Source organism: Erpetoichthys calabaricus, chromosome 4, assembly GCF_900747795.2.
Source record: "Erpetoichthys calabaricus chromosome 4, fErpCal1.3, whole genome shotgun sequence".
Taxonomy (NCBI): Eukaryota; Metazoa; Chordata; class Cladistia; order Polypteriformes; family Polypteridae; genus Erpetoichthys; species Erpetoichthys calabaricus.
In genome coordinates, this window is record NC_041397.2 from 137,085,268 (window position 1) to 137,105,499 (window position 20,232).

General features: G+C 40.0%; 2 protein-coding genes across 2 annotated transcripts in view; one reads left to right on the forward strand and one right to left on the reverse strand.

Moving 5' to 3' along the window:
- The window catches only part of LOC114650294 (omega-amidase NIT2-like), a 32,686-nt gene extending 15,544 nt beyond the window's left edge, over nt 1-17,142 (reverse strand). The window contains exons 1-3 of the mRNA XM_028799840.2: nt 17,025-17,142; nt 13,051-13,169; nt 1,473-1,593 (exon numbers count right to left, since the gene is read on the reverse strand). Coding sequence (XP_028655673.1) covers nt 1,473-1,593; nt 13,051-13,169; nt 17,025-17,073 — 289 coding nt within the window. The 5' untranslated portion in view covers nt 17,074-17,142. The remainder of the gene's footprint in view (nt 1-1,472; nt 1,594-13,050; nt 13,170-17,024) is intronic.
- A 38-nt stretch (nt 17,143-17,180) lies between these two features.
- The window catches only part of LOC114650293 (acrosin-binding protein-like), a 40,056-nt gene continuing 37,004 nt past the window's right edge, over nt 17,181-20,232 (forward strand). Inside the window, exon 1 of the transcript XR_007934636.1 lies at nt 17,181-17,237. The gene's annotated coding sequence lies outside the window, so the exon portion shown is untranslated. The remainder of the gene's footprint in view (nt 17,238-20,232) is intronic.

Here is a 20,232-nt window from a genome sequence, read left to right on the forward strand (position 1 = left end):
GAGTTTGTGTCATACTATAGCCTGTCTATCTCTTCCTCACTGTCATAAAGTGTGTTTTTAATTTTTTTTTCATATCCAGCATCTTAACTTATTTTTGCATTTTTCCCTTTATTCAAAGATTATCACAAACATAAATAGCACTAAATATAAAACTATGCGATAATATGAATAGAGTATTGTCTAAAAATAATACTGGTGCTGCAGCAGTTCACAGCATGCTGTTATAAAAATATGACAAAGACATGGGTCCATATAATAACAACAGTCACAGATAAAGAATACAATATGTAGTATGGTGGCACTTAAAATGACTTAAAATTTTTAAGGTCGGAACCATTTTTTCAGTTGCAAAGTGCTTGCTATCTGTTTCCATAAAATTTTACGGATTAAAAAAAAAAAAAAATCTAGAGGTGTCACATTCAGCTTGAACTAGTAATGCTTTCAGTGTTGTTTCAACTTCAGATGTTGGTTCTATTACCGTACTCACTGCAGGTAAATTACACTTATTTTTTTACGATATCCTTTCAAATTTACTTCTTTATCACTATTGCCTACAATTTTGCTGTTTACTCTTTGTAACAATTACAGTAATTTGCTTGTTGAATGTGAATGGGTGAGTTTTTAATTTGTGAAATTTTTACAAGTTGTTTCTTAACTACTAGCATTTATATTATTTTATGTTAATATGTTCTTATTTTACCTCCTCTATACTTATCAAACTTACTGCACAATTATAATCGGGATCAATGTTTTCTATGTTTACTTTGCAATTTGCTTGCATTTTACATTTTGTTTACACCATTTGTTTTGTTTGCTTTTCAGTAATTACATGGTGGCAAGTTTGTCGGCACCTTTGACACATAGACAGAGTATAGTGTGGCTGGCTGATGAGCCAATTGCCCATATAAGTGGTCATAAGGTGGCATCCAATGAAGACACAATTTTGTCACACAGTCTGCGAAGCAACTGATCGAAAGTCTGATGCTACCAACCGACTATCTTTCGGTTAGTTCAGATGAATGGAATGATCGCCCAGACTCTCAACCAGCTGTGCGTCATGTCAGAGAACTGTGAGTTGTAAATGACTTTGCCGAAAGAGGCATTGCACTTATTCAAGATTATAACTCTGTGATAACAACTGATAAGGAGCAGAAACAATACATTCTACAGACAGTTGAAAGGCACAGGAAGATGTTTCCCGACAGTAGAAAACCTAATCATTTTCTAGTTAACAACTGTAATGTTGTGCAATACAATTTTGATTTACTGTTATCTGGAAAAGCACAGTAGAATGCTATTCAGAAACTGTGAAAACACTGCATTTTAATTTCGCATACTAGTAACCAACATTAAACCTATGATGAATATATTGAATAGTAAGCATCACATGTATGGAATTTCATTTATCACTGAAACTTTGCATACTTTGTGACACCAGTAAAAATGCTGTAAATAAAACCAATACAACTCACCTCCAACAAGATAAATCCCACACTCCTTGGCAGCTTCAGAAAGTACTTGTGAAGACTCCCCTGGGATCTTTTCAGCGTATTCAGGAAAACATTTTGTTCCATATGGAGAGTTGAAACATTCCTGTGTAAAGCCAAATCACTTCATTTTGTATAATTTATCATACTGCCAATTAATAAAAATTGTAATATTTAACACTACATATCATAACATTAATTCCATATATTACATAAAAACTGTATATCGCTTACATTTGACAATGACTGATTGACTGACAATGGTTCCACATGATGCCTGTTTTAACAGTTACTGAATATTGAAGCTAAATGGGTAAGATTTATATCAAAGGTCTTTAAGTATTTAAGATGGAAAAGTTTATTATCCCAGACTGGGAAATATTTTTGGTTATACTTTATGTGTTACAATGAAACTGTAAAAAAAATGTGCAGAGTAAAATTCCTAATTGGTGAAAACAAAAATAATCTATTGTATTTTAATTTTACATTGCAGGAGAGTGCTGTACAAAATTATTGTGACTGAAATGTCAAAAAGCTTTATATTCATATAGTACATGTTAGGTGGAACAACTGTCAAGTTTTAGTTAGAGACATTTAATTAAAGAAAAAAAAAAATCATAATTTCTTAAAAAGACCACACATAGAAAATAAACAATAACAGACTTTTATTGAAAACATAATACATGACATAATTTCAATATACTTACTGCTAGTTGTAAAAAACACAATCAGCTTTAAAATAATCAATTTTAACATTTCAGGCCAAAGGCAAAAATTATATTGCAAAAAGCACTTTTGCCCATTTAGACAACATACTACTAGCTTAAACAAATCAAGGTTCAACAGAGAAAGGGTAATCTAAGAATGCCCAACAGTGTACTGAAAACTGCTTACAAAGGTACATTTACTGTATGCACTAACAACCAACGAAGAGTGAACAGTACGTGATTGAAGCATCTTGGGCCAGATGAGGTCATCCTCTTTTCCACTAAGGACTTTTATTTGCCAGCAATATTCGATTTCTGCAGCAAAAGACCGGTTAAGTGTAGGCAGAATGAATCAATGATTTACACACAGAACATATTTTCATCTGTAATGCTGGCATAATATGAGCACAGTGCACTGCAAGGTTCAATTTCAACTGCATATACACATTAATAGTATTGTCATCCCTGCAAACATTTCCATTCTGATAAGGAATACAAGGTTCTTAATATTCATATGGCCTAAAACCAAGAAACTGACCCACAGGTGCAGTTGTGTTTTCTTAAGGAAAAGGTTCATCCACTCTTTTCAACGAAGTTCAAATCCAAGACATTTGGTGAATGTTTTATATAAAGAATCAGAAGAGTGTAAACATTTAAATGGAAATCTGAACTTATTAATACTGTCAAGCAACTCAAAATAGGCAGATTTATTGTTCATCTTATTCTTGGTGATTTCTGCTAAGTATTGGAAGGTAATGTGGACTGCAGTATGCCACTAGAATGTCTGGTAGCATGATTCAAAGTCTCCACAGTTTATTTCATGTTTTATGCTAATATAAGTGGCTGGTGCTTAAACACTGGGAGCCAGGGTAAAAATGTTTGGCGAATGCGTTCTTCTGTTTGGTATTACAATCTCTTTTTTCTGGTCTTGGCCACTTGCTGTGCTTGCTATTTTCCTCTTTCACTCCATGCTATGTCAGGCATCGAGTAGCTGATAAAGTAGCTTGATTCTGCCTGCTTCTGTTTATTTTTAGCCATTTCACTTCAATGTGTGAAAGGGGAATAAAATAGAAAAACATTCAAAAGGCGGATGGGAAAAACTATATTCAGCTGGATATACCCTATTTAAATAACACAGAGTAAGACAGTTCTTAGTTTACATGTGCGGCAACTAACTAGCAAATGCCAAGAAGTAACTGACCATCTCATTTATTGATCACTCCTTTGTTGAGGGATTCAACATACTCTTAAATTGTAGGTACTAAAACAACACAAAAAGCTGTGTCACCAGTCCAGTAGGAACTAAGAGAAAAGAACAATTAGTGCACAAGTCTCAGTTTTAAACACAATACTCTCTGCACCACCAGCCTACCAACATGCCTGTCAGCCAAGATGCAAGTAACACCATCAAGCTGCATGTGCTCATTGACATTGTCAACTGTTATAAATGATGATAAAAATTGCTTATTGTACTCACAACATTATGTCCCAAACCTGAGAAAGTTGACATTTTTTTTCTTAGTCTGAACACCCATACTATACAAGTCAGTGTCTCAGTCTCACTAAGGTACCCTTTCTCTGTAATTTCCTTGTTCACTGCTTCACTATAACCTCAATGCTATTTCCTTGCCTGCGTTATAAAAAGTGGAGCTGAAAGTGAGGAAGCACACACTGGCTTAATAACTTCTGATCTGATTGTGTGCATTATTGATGCACGCAGGAAGGACTAGCAAGAAAGGCTTTCAAAACTCGTTTTACAAGGGTTTGTCAGAGGATGCCTTAATGACACATTTGATCTGATTCAGTTGTGCAAACATAATTTATGGAATCAAACTGCAATTTGCTGAAACTTTGTTTTCTTCAAAAAGCATACTGTGATTTGGAGTAAGGGTAGGAGGGTAAAGGGTAAATTGCAACAGCTAACATTTTATTGGTCCATTATATGTATGAAATATAGCTGTTGTTGAAACAGCTTAACTGCCATATGTAATCAAAAAACCTTAGTTCATCATCAAACTTATTCCTAAATATTCACTGGATTTATCAAAACTGTGACTGTGTGCATATTAGACAAGACACTGAAAGGGACACAGGTAATTCCCAGTGGTCTCAATATAAATTCTTCATTTCCACAGTCTTTAGACAACCAGGGTCTACAAAGTTGTTCCTAATTGATAGACACACCAGCATCAAAGAAAGGTAAGAACAGTCTGTGAAAGAGGATGGGCATTTCAAACACTAACAGACAGAGGAAAAAGAAGAGATATTAAATAATATGTACTAGTACAGTCAGAGCTCTAGGTAACACAAACCTCACTTTATATAAAGTTTTTACCAAAAACAGTAAAAATGTGTTGTTTTAAATCATTACTTATTCTAATAAACTAGGACGGCCTTGCTTAAAAGTCTATTTCCATTCAGTTCAGCTCCTCCATGACTCTCTCATCTAATACTACATTCATTTTAGTAGGTAAATCTTTATATTTCTTTGAAGACTATTATCAGAGCATCATTCCATTGCATCCTGACTTTATGTTCTATGTTTCTGCTGCAACAAGTGAGTTTTCCCTGCAGATTAAGTACTATCTATTTATCTTAATAAAATGTGAAATCTTACTGTTAAAATATTATTTAGATTAGGAGCCAGATTTTGAATTCAGCTCATTTCAATTTAAAAATCGCATCACTATAGTATCATCTGTATTTCCAATATATAAAACTTTGAGGACTTTATCTTGTAGAAAAACACTACACAACCACAGGATTAGTTTTAAATGAACCATAAATTGTAGCAACTTCAAAATCAGAAAACATGGCTTAATAGCACTGAAAGCACTATTCATTACACAAATCCAGATTATATTTTGAGTATGCTTTAAATATTCAAATAGGTTTTTACAATAGCTAACAAGGCTTGTCAACTACCTTGTTGCTTGTCCAAAATAACCATTTGCATCTAGAAGAGTGAAAGATGGTGCCTTAATACTATTAACATAACAGAAACCAGTTATAGATCACCTTTTTTTTTTTGGTCTATTGTTCTTGGGCACCAGGGACAAACACTAATCTTTCCCTAATAACCATTAAAACAACTAACATCTAGAAAGTGTATAGTTTTAATCATACTGCCATGCTTAAAGAGCACAGTGAAATTATCCATCCATCCATCCATCCATCCATCCATCCATTGTCTCCCGCTTATCCGAGGTCGGGTTGCAGGGGCAGCAGCTTGAGCAGAGATGCCCAGACTTCCCTCTCCCCGGCCACTTCTTCTAGCTCTTCCGGGAGAATCCCAAGGCGTTCCCAGGCCAGTCGAGAGACATAGTTCCTCCAACGTGTCCTGGGTCTTCCCCGGGGCCTCCTCCCGGTTAGACGTGCCCGGAACACCTCACCAGGGAGGCGTCCAGGAGGCATCCTGATCAGATGCCCGAGCCACCTCATCTGACTCCTCTCGATGCGGAGGAGCAGCGGCTCTACTCTGAGCCCCTCCCGGATGACTGAGCTTCTCACCCTATCTTTAAGGGAAAGCCCAGACACCCTGCAGAGGAAACTCATTTCAGCCGCTTGTATTCGCAATCTCGTTCTTTCGGTCACTACCCATAGCTCATGACCATAGGTGAGGGTAGGAACATAGATCGACTGGTAAATTGAGAGCTTCGCCTTGCAGCTCAGCTCCTTTTTCACCACAACAGACCGATGCAGCGCCCGCATTACTGCGGATGCCGCACCGATCCGCCTGTCGATCTCACGCTCCACTCTTCCCTCACTCGTGAACAAGACCCCGAGATACTTGAACTCCTCCACTTGGGGCAGGATCTCGCTACCAACCCTGAGAGGGCACTCCACCCTTTTCCGGCTGAGGACCATGGTCTCGGATTTGGAGGTGCTGATTCTCATCCCAGCCGCTTCACACTCGGCTACGAACCGATCTAGAGAGAGCTGAAGATCACGGCCTGATGAAGCAAACAGGACAACATCATCTGCAAAAAGCAGTGACCCAATCCTGAGCCCACCAAACCGGACCCCCTCAACGCCCTGGCTGCGCCTAGAAATTCTGTCCATAAAAGTTATGAACAGAATCGGTGACAAAGGGCAGCCCTGGCGGAGTCCAACTCTCACTGGAAATGGGTTCGACTTACTGCCGGCAATGCAGACCAGGCTCTGGCACCGATCGTACAGGGACCGAACAGCCCTTATCAGGGGGGCCGGTACCCCATACTCTCGGAGTACCCCCCACAGGATTCCCCGAGGGACACGGTCGAATGCCTTTTCCAAGTCCACAAAACACATGTAGACTGGTTGGGCAAACTCCCATGCACCCTCCAGGACCCTGCTAAGGGTATAGAGATGGTCCACTGTTCCGCAACCAGGACGAAAACCACACTGTTCCTCCTGAATCCAAGGCTCGACTATTCGACGGACCCTCCTCTCCAGGACCCCTGAATAGACTTTTCCAGGGAGGCTGAGGAGTGTGATCCCTCTGTAGTTGGAACACACCCTCCAATCCCCCTTCTTAAAGAGGGGGACTACCACCCCGGTCTGCCAATCCAGAGGCACTGTCCCTGATGTCCATGCGATGTTGCAGAGGCGTGTCAACCAAGACAGTCCTACAACATCCAGAGCCTTGAGGAACTCCGGGCGTATCTCATCCACCCCCTGGGCCCTGCCACCAAGGAGTTTTTTGACCACCTCGGTGACCTCAGTCCCAGAGATGGGGGAGCCCACCTCTGAGTCCCAAGGCTCTGCTTCCTCATTGGAAGGCATGTTAATGGGATTGAGGAGGTCTTCGAAGTACTGCCCCCACCGACCCACAACGTCCCAAGTCGAGGTCAGCAGCGCACCATCCCCACCATATGCAGTGTTGACACTGCACTGCTTCCCCTTCCTGAGACGCCGGATGGTGGACCAGAATCTTCTCGAAGCCGTCCGAAAGTCGTTCTCCATGGCCTCCCCAAACTCCTCCCACGCCCGAGTTTTTGCCTCAGCAACCACCAAAGCTGCATTCCGCTTGGCCTGCCGGTACCTATCAGCTGCCTCCAGGGTCCCACAGGACAAAAGGGTCCTGTAGGACTCCTTCTTCAGCTTGACGGCATCCTTCATCACCGGTGTCCACCAACGGGTTCGGGGATTGCCGCCACGACAGGCACCGACCACCTTACGGCCACAGCTCCGGTCAGCTGCCTCAACAATAGAGGCACGGAACATGGCCCATTCGGACTCAATGTCCCTCACCTCCCTCGGGATGTGTTCGAAGTTCTGCCGGAGGTGGGAGTTGAAGCTACTTCTGACAGGGGGCTCTGCCAGACGTTCCCAGCAGACCCTCACAACACGTTTGGGCCTACCACGCCTGACCGGCATCCTTCCCCACCATCGAAGCCAACTCACCACCAGGTGGTGATCAGTTGACAGCTCCGCCCCTCTCTTCACCCGAGTGTCCAAGACATGTGGCCGCAAGTCCGACGACACGACCACAAAGTCGATCATCGAACTGCGGCCTAGGGTGTCCTGGTGCCAAGTGCACATATGAACACCCCTATGCTTGAACATGGTGTTCGTTATGGACAATCCGTGACGAGCACAGAAGTCCAATAACAAAACACCGCTCGGGTTCAGATCGGGGGGCCATTCCTCCCAATCACGCCCTTCCAGGTCTCACTGTCATTGCCCACGTGAGCATTGAAGTCTCCCAGCAGAACGAGGGAGTCCCCAGAAGGTATGCTCTCTAGCACCCCCTCCAGGGACTCCAAGAAGGGTGGGTACTCTGAACTGCTGTTCGGTGCAGTGAAATTATTTGTTGCATTTTCAATCAATATAAAACATACTGCCAAACTCTGGTGCCACAACACACTGAACTATAGAAACATATAAATCAGCTTATTTGATGTTATCCTTACACCTGTTCCTATGTTTACTGAGAAAACCTCCAGCAGGGTAACTATATAAAATGATTATGCCTTAATCTTTACAAACAGGTATGATGTCAAACACTCTTCACCAAAACCCTTTGAATTTTATTTTTAAATATGTGCCAGTAAGGCATATGTCTCGTTCAGAGTTAATTCCTGCCTTTTACCCATAAATAATAAAAACTAATGTTTCTACAAGCAGGCAATGAGGGCTGTTAACAGCTCAAACTCATCATTTCTACATCACCAGTATGTTTCTAAGATAAACAGCATTTAGGTATCTGGTAGAAAAAAATACATCTTAAGAAAGGCTGAAAGGATTATTGGCTCTAATATCCTGGTTTCTAAGTATTAATGTGGGTAGAATTTTTCATTTGGATGGCAGCTACGGTGATTAAAAAAATGCTCAGAAATAAAAAATATGCAGATGAGAAATTAACTGAGCTAATTGATTACACAAATGCAATTGTTTTCTGAAACACTGATTTGTTATATTATTTTGCTATTGTTTCACTTTGCTGTGCATTTGTAATATTTAGCATAGTGATAACTGAATGACATAATTGATAACCAAATTATACAGTAGTAGACAAAAGTAGGTTTACAGTTGTACATATGGAAAAACACATGCAGGTTATGATTACTACAATAGCTTTATTAACTCAAAAAATGTAACAATGGCACAATGTACTTAGGTGTATTCTCATAAGTGCTCCAATTGCTGGCCTGCATTATTGACACATTCTTGTAGTCTATTTGCTACACTCAAGCACACTTTAATTACAACAAAAATAAGAAGACAAACAATACAAATAATATAATAATTACTAAATAAATAATATTACAGGAATAAACTCTGTGTTTGGCGTACTCACAACTGTAAACCTATTTTTGCTGACACCTGTGTAATGTCATTTAAGGAATGAATTGTTGACTTCAAGAAAGAAGCAGCTTACTAAAAATAACCCATTGTAGCTCCCCAAAGTTTTATCAATGTGATCACTGATAAGAACTTGTGTTACGTGAGAGTATTATGCGACAGGGAGGGGGAGCTCCAAATATTAAAGACAGGGGCATTTTATATTACAGGAGTCTATCCCTACAGGAAAAATGCCTGTGCAGAACAGGACAAGTAAAATTATGACTATGGAAGAGAAGCAGATTTGAGAAGTCAGTTGAAGACCTAATTACCTTTACAGTATATCCTTTCTTTCTTATTTGTCTGAAATTTGAGAGAATGATTAACTACAGGAACAAAGCAGCTGAACTGGTGGGGTGGGTCATACTTGAGCTGTTTCATTGGTGAATACTGCAACCACACAATAAGTGGAAGACTGCATGCAGCAAGCTCTCTCTCTGCCATTTTCAATCCTTAGAAGAGGACATTTCTCTCTCTCGCTCTGAGCAGCTCCATTCATGGAGAAGGCAATTCTATCCAAGAGCCATGCCAGTCCACATCAGACCAGAGATCAATCAAAATACACTATGATGGATAGCCACCTGGTAGGCTAATATTATCCAGGTTGTATTAATATTACTTTGCCAGCACTCATATTTGTATTTTGTTTCTATTTTAGGGCACATTATCTACGTGAATAAATGTGTCACTCTCTCGAATTGCCTAGGTTCACAGATGTAAAAGAAAGGGGGGAGTATTTAAATACAATAGCATTCAATCCTGACAGTGTGGTACAAATATGGGATTTGGATGATTCCATTATGATTTACGAAAAATAAAGAGTCTAAAAGGGAAAATACAGTCACCCTAGGGTCTTACCATGACAAAACAATTGTACCCTAAGTTCTTGTCTATAAGCCGGACTCATGTATTAGCCGGAGACCAAAAATCATACGAATTTTTAAAATAAAATCGTATCATAGATAAGCCGGACTCATGGATAAGCTGAACGTACTATAACCTATAACTAATAGAAGGGAGGGAGGTCAGTGGTCTCACTCGCGCCCATTTAATTTCTTTAAGGGGGGAGAGAGTGTGAGATATTGGCGTCTCTCTCACTCCCCGCATGGCGCGGTTGGAGCGGCCGGAGCACGTTCTTTCTGCTCTGGGCGTCGCCGAGTCAACACGAGCGCGTAGCGGTCATTTAAATTGTGATTTTATATGTAAGCATATTTAAATATATATCGCGGATTTCTGCGGACAATGGGTCTTTTAATTTCTGGTACATGCTTCCTCAGTTGGTTTGCCCAGTTGATTTCATACAAGGGACGCTATTGACAGATGGCTGAGAAGCTACCCGGCTTACTTTTCTGTCTCTCTTGCGCTGACTATCTGTGATCCTGACGTATGGGGATTGAGCAGGGGGGCTGTTTGCACACCTAGACGATACGGACGCTCGTCTAAAAATGCTGAAAGATTATCTTCACGTTGCTATCTTTTGTAAAGCTGATTCCTGAAAAGACATGCTGCACAGTGCTTCGCATACTTAAAAGCTCGAAGGGCACGTATTGATTTTTGACTGAAAAACAAACTCCCTCTCTCTCTCTTTGTCTGCTCCTGACGGAGGGGGTGTGAGCTGCCGCCTTCAACAGGTTTGTGCCGCGGTGCTTCGCATACTTAAAAGCCAAACAGACATATTGATTTGTTTGCTTCACTCCTTTGAAGAGGAAGATATGTTTGCATTCTTTTAATTGTGAGACGGAACTGTCATCTCTGTCTTGTCATGGAGCACAGTTTAAACTTTTGAAAAAGAGACAAATGTTTGTTTGCAGTGTTTGAATAACGTTCCTGTCTCTCTACAACCTCCTGTGTTTCTGCGCAAATCTGTGACCCAAGCACGACAATATAAAAATAACCATATAAACATATGGTTTCTACTTCGCGGATATTCTTATTTCGCGGGTGGCTCTGGAACGCAACCCCCGCGATGGATGTATAAGCCGGACTTATGTATAAGCCGATATTCTATTTTTTCATTTTCACAACTTTTTTCCTTAGATAAGCCGCGGCTTATAGACAAGAACTTAGGGTACATTTAGAGTAAACTAGTTAGAACAATTTATGTTTACCTGCAATTAAGTTCAAGTTCAAAGTTTATTGTCATGTGCACAGTAAGGAAACGTTTCCCTGTACAATGAAATTCTTTCTTTGCTGTCCACACCAAAATGACAAAACCAACATGTAAAGATAAACAAACAATAAGAAGCAGATAGATAATAAGTAACAGATGCTGCATAAAGTATAAAAACAGAATTGAAATATAAAGTGTAATGTGCAGTTGGTGTGTGATGGACAAGTCAAATATAGTTGTGTGAGTAGATAGAATGAGGTGAACCATGGTTATAAACTCCAGCCAGTTATTTAGGAGTCTAATGGCTTTGGGAAAGAAAGAGCTCTTTAGCCTGGAAGGCCTGCATTTCATACTTCTATACATCCTGCCTGAGGATAGAAGTGTGAACAGTTTGTGTTGGGCGTGGGTGGGGTCCCCAAGGATAGAGGCAGTTCTCCTGCGGACTCTACAGATGTAGATGCTCTGTAGAAAGGGCAGTGGGGTACTGCTCTTCTCAGCAGTCTTTACCACTCTCTACAGGCGTTTGCGGTCCATAGCAGTAGTGTTGCTGTACCACACGGTGATGCAGCGGGTCAAGATACTCTCAACAATGTAACAGTAAAAGTTGCCGAGGATCTTAGTCTACATACCAAATTTCCTCAGCCTCCTCAGAAAGTACAGATGCTGCTGGGCCCTCTTGGCCAGCTGTGTGGTGTTAAGTGTCCAAGTGAGGTCCTCACTGATGTAGATGCCCAGGTATTTAATGCTGCTCACCCTCTCCACTTCAAGCCCTCGGATAAACAGTGGCCGGTGAGGTCTCCTCTTCTTCCTCATGTCCATTATCATCTCCTTCATCTTGTCTGTGTTGAGGGTGAGGTTGTTGTCCTCATACCATGACACCAGACTGGCCACCTCCCTCCTGTAGGCCACCTCGTCCCCTCCAGTGATGCCTCCTATCACTGCAGTGTCGTCTGCGATGATGTTATCTTTGTTGGAGGCGACACAGTCATGGGTGAACAGGGTGTACAGGATGAGGCTGAGGACGCATCCCTGTGGGGTGCCTGTGTTTGTGATAATGGTGGCTGAAATCCTATTTGGCTGAGATCCTATTACCAATCCTGACAGACTGGGGCCTGCCAGTCAGAAAGTCTAGGAGCCAGTCACAGAGGGTGGGGTGCAGGCCAAGTGCAGACGGTTTATGGATGAGTTTATGGGGGATAACCGTGTTAAAGGCAGAGCTGTAGTCAACAAAGAGTATCCTGATGTAGGAGTCTTTGTTCTCCAGATGGGAGAGGGAATAATGTAGTGCGGCCGTGATGGCATCTGAGGTGGACCTGTTGGGCTGGTAGGCATACTAGCAGGTATGCTGCTCTGAATATGGGCCAGCACTACTCTCTCAAAACACTTCATGATGATTGGAGTGAGTGCTACTGGCCTGTAGTCATTCAGGCAGGTGGGTGGGCTTTTTTTTTAGCAAGGGGGACGATGATTGTAGTCTTAAAGCAGGACGGAACGATGCGCTGACTGAGGGAAGGTTGAAGATGGAGCAGAGAACATCAGTTAGTGGAAAGTTCACTGAGGTTTTATACAGTTGGTTATTTAATACATGGAAAACAAGTGAGAGCTGCTATGTGCATACTTGTAAACACAAACAACCTATTTTCTTGTGTGTCACAAGATTTCCCTGTTTTTACGGGTTTAAATTGAAATTTAATAAGCAATAATAATTACTTCAATATATGTAGAAGATGAACTACACCTTTCTTTGCTTATAGCCTTAGTCTTCTCTTAAAACAAAATCACTGGTGGCAGGAATTACTCAGATCACTTGCAAAATTAAATCCATCATCAGTAGTCACACTAAAAATTATTCTGAAACAGAGTGAGATTCAGATTATTCTAAACCACTGACAACTTTACATATTGATTGAAGGTTACTTACCGGTAGCACTACAACTTTTGCCTTCTGCTCTGCTGCCTCCTTCACCAGCTTCCTTGCTCTGTTCAGGTTTTCCAGTTTTGCAGAAGACACCATTAACTGGATAAGCCCTATTCTAAATTCTGCAAAAACAAAATCGATTTTTTAAATGAATCTGGTTATCCAGTTGTTAAAAATGTAAATCTGTCACTTTTAAAGGAGGTACTCTTTAAAAAATGGGTGGCACATTGGTGCAGTGGTTAGCACTGCCACTTCATAGTTGCTGTCTCTGTGGAGACTGCACATAAAACTCTGAAGTTTTTCCTCCCATGTTCCTAGAGATATGTAGGTTAATTGGCAATTCCGAATAAGTCCCTACACAAATGTGAGTGGGTGTGTCTGAGGGAGCTGTGGTTCACTATGTCCTGTCCAGGGCTGTTCCAGCCTTGCATCCACTGCAGCTGGGATAGGCTCTGGACACCTGTAAGCCTAACCTGGATTAAGTGGGCTTTGAAAATGTTATGAACTCTTGTTTACCCTTGTGCTGCCAGACACTTCTCCAATTCCATCATTAAAATCGTTGATAACACCAGCATCTTAGGTCTGTTCATCAACAAAGATGAATGACTTAAAGAGATTAGATTTACTTTCTAAAGCAGTGGTTTCAGGACATTGTTGCCAGCTAAAGCATGTGCCTGGACATACAGTACTGTATATCTCAAGACATAGAAGGCAGACTAGGTTTCCATCTACATTTGTGAGAATGTTGTAGAGGAGGTCAACAGATTTAAATTTCTGTGAACCTTCATCATCACATTCAAACTATCAGGTATCATTATGAAATCTTAGCAATGTATTTTCTTCACACAACCATCTATGTTCAATAACATCTACAAGTGCAGAGTGGAGTTTATCCTCAACTGGCTGAATCACATCCTGGCATGAAACCTGCCCAGGTGAGCATGACAAATGACTATATAAGGTGGAGAACTTGGCAAAAAAATTACTGGCACACAACACTTTTGTTAAGCACATTTATAACACAAGCTGTTTTAGAAAGGCAAAAAAGTACTACCGATTACCTCAGCTATACTTACACTGTTACTTTTCCCTCTCCTCTATTTTGGCAAACGGTTTAGGACATTTCACAGTCATTCCACTAAGTTCATTAACAATTCCTATCCTCAGGTCATATATGTGTACGAACTACATCAGTATGCCTAATTTGAACATCTTATATCTTGTGTGATACTGTATTTATTTTACAGTGTTTTATTCATTTTCATTTGTTTGTATCACACTGCTATATTATTAATCTGTGGGAGAAGGGCAAGTAAGAACTTCATTGAACTATGTACACATAAAAATAAACTTGAACTTGAATAGTGCTCCAACGTGTAGAAAGCAGAGACAAAATCATTATACCTTTAAAGCTTTGGTGCTGTCTATACAAGGAGGTACTTTAAATAAACCTACTCAAATAAGCCCATTTATAATATACAGTGGTGTGAAAAACTATTTGCCCCCTTCCTGATTTCTTATTCTTTTGCATGTTTGTCACACAAAATGTTTCTGATCATCAAACACATTTAACCATTAGTCAAATATAACACAAGTAAACACAAAATGCAGTTTTTAAATGATGGTTTTTATTATTTAGGGAGAAAAAAAATCCAAACCTACATGGCCCTGTGTGAAAAAGTAATTGCCCCCTTGTTAAAAAATAACCTAACTGTGGTGTATCACACCTGAGTTCAATTTCCGTAGCCACCCCCCAGGCCTGATTACTGCCACACCTGTTTCAATCAAGAAATCACTTAAATAGGAGCTGCCTGACACAGAGAAGTAGACCAAAAGCACCTCAAAAGCTAGACATCATGCCAAGATCCAAAGAAATTCAGGAACAAATGAGAACAGAAGTAATTGAGATCTATCAGTCTGGTAAAGATTATAAAGCCATTTCTAAAGCTTTGGGACTCCAGCGAACCACAGTGAGAGCCATTATCCACAAATGGCAAAAACATGGAACAGTGGTGAACCTTCCCAGGAGTGGCCGGCCGACCAAAATTACCCCAAGAGCGCAGAGACGACTCATCCGAGAGGTCACAAAAGACCCCAGGACAACGTCTAAAGAACTGCAGGCCTCACTTGCCTCAATTAAGGTCAGTGTTCACGACTCCACCATAAGAAAGAGACTGGGCAAAAACGGCCTGCATGGCAGATGTCCAAGACGCAAACCACTGTTAAGCAAAAAGAACATTAGGGCTCGTCTCAATTTTGCTAAGAAACATCTCAATGATTGCCAAGACTTTTGGGAAAATACCTTGTGGACTGATGAGACAAAAGTTGAACTTTTTGGAAGGCAAATGTCCCGTTACATCTGGCGTAAAAGGAACACAGCATTTCAGAAAAAGAACATCATACCAACAGTAAAATATGGTGGTGGTAGTGTGATGGTCTGGGGTTGTTTTGCTGCTTCAGGACCTGGAAGGCTTGCTGTGATAGATGGGACCATGAATTCTACTGTCTACCAAAAAATCCTGAAGGAGAATGTCCGGCCATCTGTTCGTCAACTCAAGCTGAAGCGATCTTGGGTGCTGCAACAGGACAATGACCCAAAACACACCAGCAAATCCACCTCTGAATGGCTGAAGAAAAACAAAATGAAGACTTTGGAGTGGCCTAGTCAAACTCCTGACCTGAATCCAATTGAGATGCTATGGCATGACCTTAAAAAGGCGGTTCATGCTAGAAAACCCTCAAATAAAGCTGAATTACAACAATTTTGCAAAGATGAGTGGGCCAAAATTCCTCCAGAGCGCTGTAAACGACTCATTGCAAGTTATCGCAAACGCTTGATTGCAGTTATTGCTGCTAAGGGTGGCCCAACCAGTTATTAGGTTCAGGGGGCAATTACTTTTTCACACAGGGCCATGTAGGTTTGGATTTTTTTTCTCCCTAAATAATAAAAACCACCATTTACAAACTGCATTTTGTGTTTACTTGTGTTATATTTGACTAATGGTTAAATGTGTTTGATGATCAGAAATCAGGAAGGGGGCAAATAGTTTTTCACACCACTGTAGGTTGGGTACACGGATGTTAAAATGCAAACCATAAATACTGTATATGTATTCAGTCTCCAACAATTATGGAATAGATTATCCTTGGCAAGTCAATTACAGTATATGTATATGAGTTTAATAAATTGTATAGTATGGTACTCTGCGGAAATATTAAATAACCAAATGTGCATGGCAAACATTCACTAGTCAGTTAATCTAATCAAAACAATACTAGATTCCTTCCATTAAATGTAAAACCACCATGGCAATAATAAACTAGCTACTTTGACTGTCTTCCAAAGTAAAAGGGAACTTGGAGTGGCAGCCAAACCAAAGTTCAGCCGATTCTTTAATGTAAAACAGATCTGGTTAGTATATCTTGCTGCTTTCCAAACTGGGGTATACTTGCTACAATATGAGACATAAACGCAGAGATATTATAGATGACAATGTAGAAACGACATAGTGGCAGCGGGAATAAGGCATTCCAATTCGGGATCTAATGCTGACAAGAGTTTATCTTGCCAACCTCGGTCGCAAAGGTAATACAGTGATTTCATGGAAATGATGATAGGACGAAATGTAACTTCACTTCAGATTTACTAGTAAATTTTCGCGTGTGCGTTTTATGAAGAAAGAACGCATATGCAGCTATCAGACATGAGGTGTAATTAGATGTAGCAGACACCGCTTTGAATTTTTTTTTTTGCCAATGAGCCACTTTCTAAACAACACAAGCAGCAACTAACGTTTTAGGGGCGATACACCTATTAAAATGCCTATATCACAAACGACTATGAGGTCACCCTTTAAATGCTTTAAAACTTTTGATTCGATACCCAAGATTCTTAATAGAATTTCGACTCTTAACAAAGCTGAAGTTACGGTTTGCTACACACGTAACCCGGAGGTATGTATTAAAAGTTCTCTTACTATTAGACATCGCAAAAGCAGACATCTCGCCCTCAACTGTGTCTTGCATGCTCGTGTTGATTCGGCTGTGAGCAAATCACTTAGGGCGCAAAGCTTTCTGGGAAATAAAGTCACGTGGAGGTAGCGAGACGATGGAGACGCCCCTCAAGCCACGGAGATCGCTGGAAAGAGCGGATATGACGCCTTCTATAAACAACCTCGAGAAGACTGATGGTAAACAGTTGTTATATTAAAGAGATCTTATAATTTTTCAAAACCAGTTCATCACTTTTTTGATAAGTAAGATAAAATGTTTCTGGTGTTATAGGTCACAAGAGTCAAGCGTTAAACAAGCCGATTATGCACAATTCAGTGTACAGTGCGTTGATCTGCAGGTTAATTGTATAATTTTAAAACACTAGATTACAGGGCGATATGTGGGCGTTCTGAAATAAGCAGCATTAAATCACAAACACTAAATATGTATTTTTAATCTGTGCTTTTTATTCTTTAATTCAGCAGTATATAATTTGACTTATATTATGGAATAGCCGTGGACAGCAGTTAGTGGTAAATTGTAATGTTTTATTAATTATTCCACTGTTAGATTAAGTCAGTGCATGAATAAATTGATTTTATTTAGTTTAATTTAGTAGCAAAATAAAAGTGCCACACAGAAAAATACAAACTATTATATTAACCTATTATATTTAGTAATTTATACGTGTTTCTATAGCCCTAACACATAATAAACGTTTAATTTCATGCAGGCGTTTTAACTGTCGTGTAGAAAAGAATGTTAGTCCACAGATTTGTCAGCAAAGACTTGATAACCAAGTAAAGTTGTTAACACAACAGCATTAGCTACTATAAATCTGAAGTCAAGAGTGTCCTTTTAATATTTAACAAAAAGGAAAAAATAAAAGCACAACTTGTAGATGCAAGAATAATAAGCGACTGGCAAAAATCTAAACGTGTAGAGAATGATGTACAGTATATGAAACAGATGTCATTCAAGTATAATAACAAAGCGTAACTCACTTAATGTTGTAGTGGGTTGGATCCTACCCTGGCAGCATTAATTGCATATTAGGAACTTTTGCTACACTCGGTAGCAAAACACCTTTATATACCCCATCAATATACTGTATACTAACTCAGCTGATATTAATTTGCAGAGATAGGAGGTGGAATTACTTTACTACTTCTGGATTTCAGCTAGTTCTTTACCATGTTGTCCTGTTTTTCTTAGTATGTTCAATACTTTTTTCCCTGTGTAATGCCACTTTATTACACGTACCTTTATTTATGTTCTTTAAAGTTTCTTGAGTAGCTACAAATGTCTGGTGAGAATGTCATGTGAACAGCCTCAGTGGAAATAAATTTACTGAAAAAAATGTTGACACATTCAATACATTTCCCCCACTGTTTATATATATCCATCCATCCATCTATTTTCCAACCCGCTGAATCCGAACACAGGGTCACGGGGGTCTGCTGGAGCCAATCCCAGCCAACACAGGGCACAAGGCAGGAACCAATCCCAGGCAGTGTTATACATATATATATATATATATATATATATATATATATATATATATATATATATATACTGTATATATGTATACTAGGGGGCTCGCCCACCCCCTACCCCCCCCCCCCACAGGCGCGCTATGCTCCAGCCACTTCACGTCTCTGCCACTTGCATTGTCAAAGGAGGGCTGAACGCATGCTGAGGAGATGCGGTCTGATCAGCTGCTGTCTTGCTGCATGTTTTGCTTGTCACGCTGCACGTCGATCATTTAAAAGCCTGTACAGCAGCTGTCCTTTTGTCTCACTGCCTTGTCTCGCGTGATGTTAAAGTGTCTCTCGCAGGACATCAAATTGTCTTCTCGGACAATATATATCATGGCAAGATCCTCTAAAGACCATCCAAAAAAAAAGTTAATCCTTTATATATCTGAGGGGGTTATAAATTAAAAAGAAACAAAAAAAACAGTACTTTTTGAAAAAAAGTTTTACAGGGTCACAACCAGTACAGGAGAATACATATTATTTTGATATACTTTGTTAATACCTATGGGGAAATTTCTTTTTGCCTGACCTGTGGGAGTCAGAGAGCAGGGTCAGCCATTGTGCAGTGCTCCTGGAGCAATTTTCAGTTTAAGGGCCTTGCTCAAGGTCCCATTGGCATAGGATCCCTTCTGACAGTAATAGGATTTGAACCAGCAACCTGCCAGATACCAGATCTTTAGGCACAGAGCCACATCTCTGCCTTTATTGATTAACCTTCTTCTGTTTCTGCACAGGACACTACATACTTTTCAAGCTGTTTTTTTGTCTTTCTTTATAAGGCATAGGCTTTCATGTAAGTCTCTCTTGATTTTATAATCAGTGGCACTTGGTGTGTGACATTCAGTGCTAATTGTAATCATTTTAAGTAATGATTACACTAGAGATATGAAAATATTTCTGTTGATTATTGTTGATTGAATAGTTGCAAAGTGCAATCTTCCTGTATGCAGCTGCACACTGCTGTCTCATGGCTTCAGAGTCCTGGGTTTAAATTACAGTCCAGGCATTGTTTGTGTGGAGTTAGCATGTTCTCACCATATCTGTATGAGTTTTTCTCATTGTATTCTGTTTAATTCTCACAACCCAAAGACGTGCAATGTTTCTAGCACCCTAACACCCCAAGTTGATTATGTTAAGCAATTGAGAAAATGGATGGAATCTTTCTTTGTAATCATTTACAAACTGCTGTAAGTAAAGTAAAACCCAAGTGTTTGAAAACACATTGAGAATCTGATACCAGTACAAGTGACATTATAATTTTGTATCCTTGCTGTTCATTGCACCAGTAAAATAATTGGTAGGGGAAAAAATATTAGAGTTGACTACAGAAATATTTTAGTCAAAAATTATCACTACAATGAGAAAACAAATGTATTTATTTTTTGCCGGCATGTATCGATAACGTGCTGCAGTGCCAATATTTGCAGTACTATGCCTGAAATAACTATTGCACCTTATGCATGAGAACATGCATTCCAATAGATTTTGCCCTGCAAATGTTAGCAAATGCATCACATTTTAACAAACAGGCATACCCACAAATGTCAGTGCTAATGCAGAGGTTTCTATACCAAATGCACTGTTTATGGTTCATTGTGGTTTTCACAGTGTTACACCAGGGCTTAATAACTGAAAATAAAGAAAGGTGAAGGCC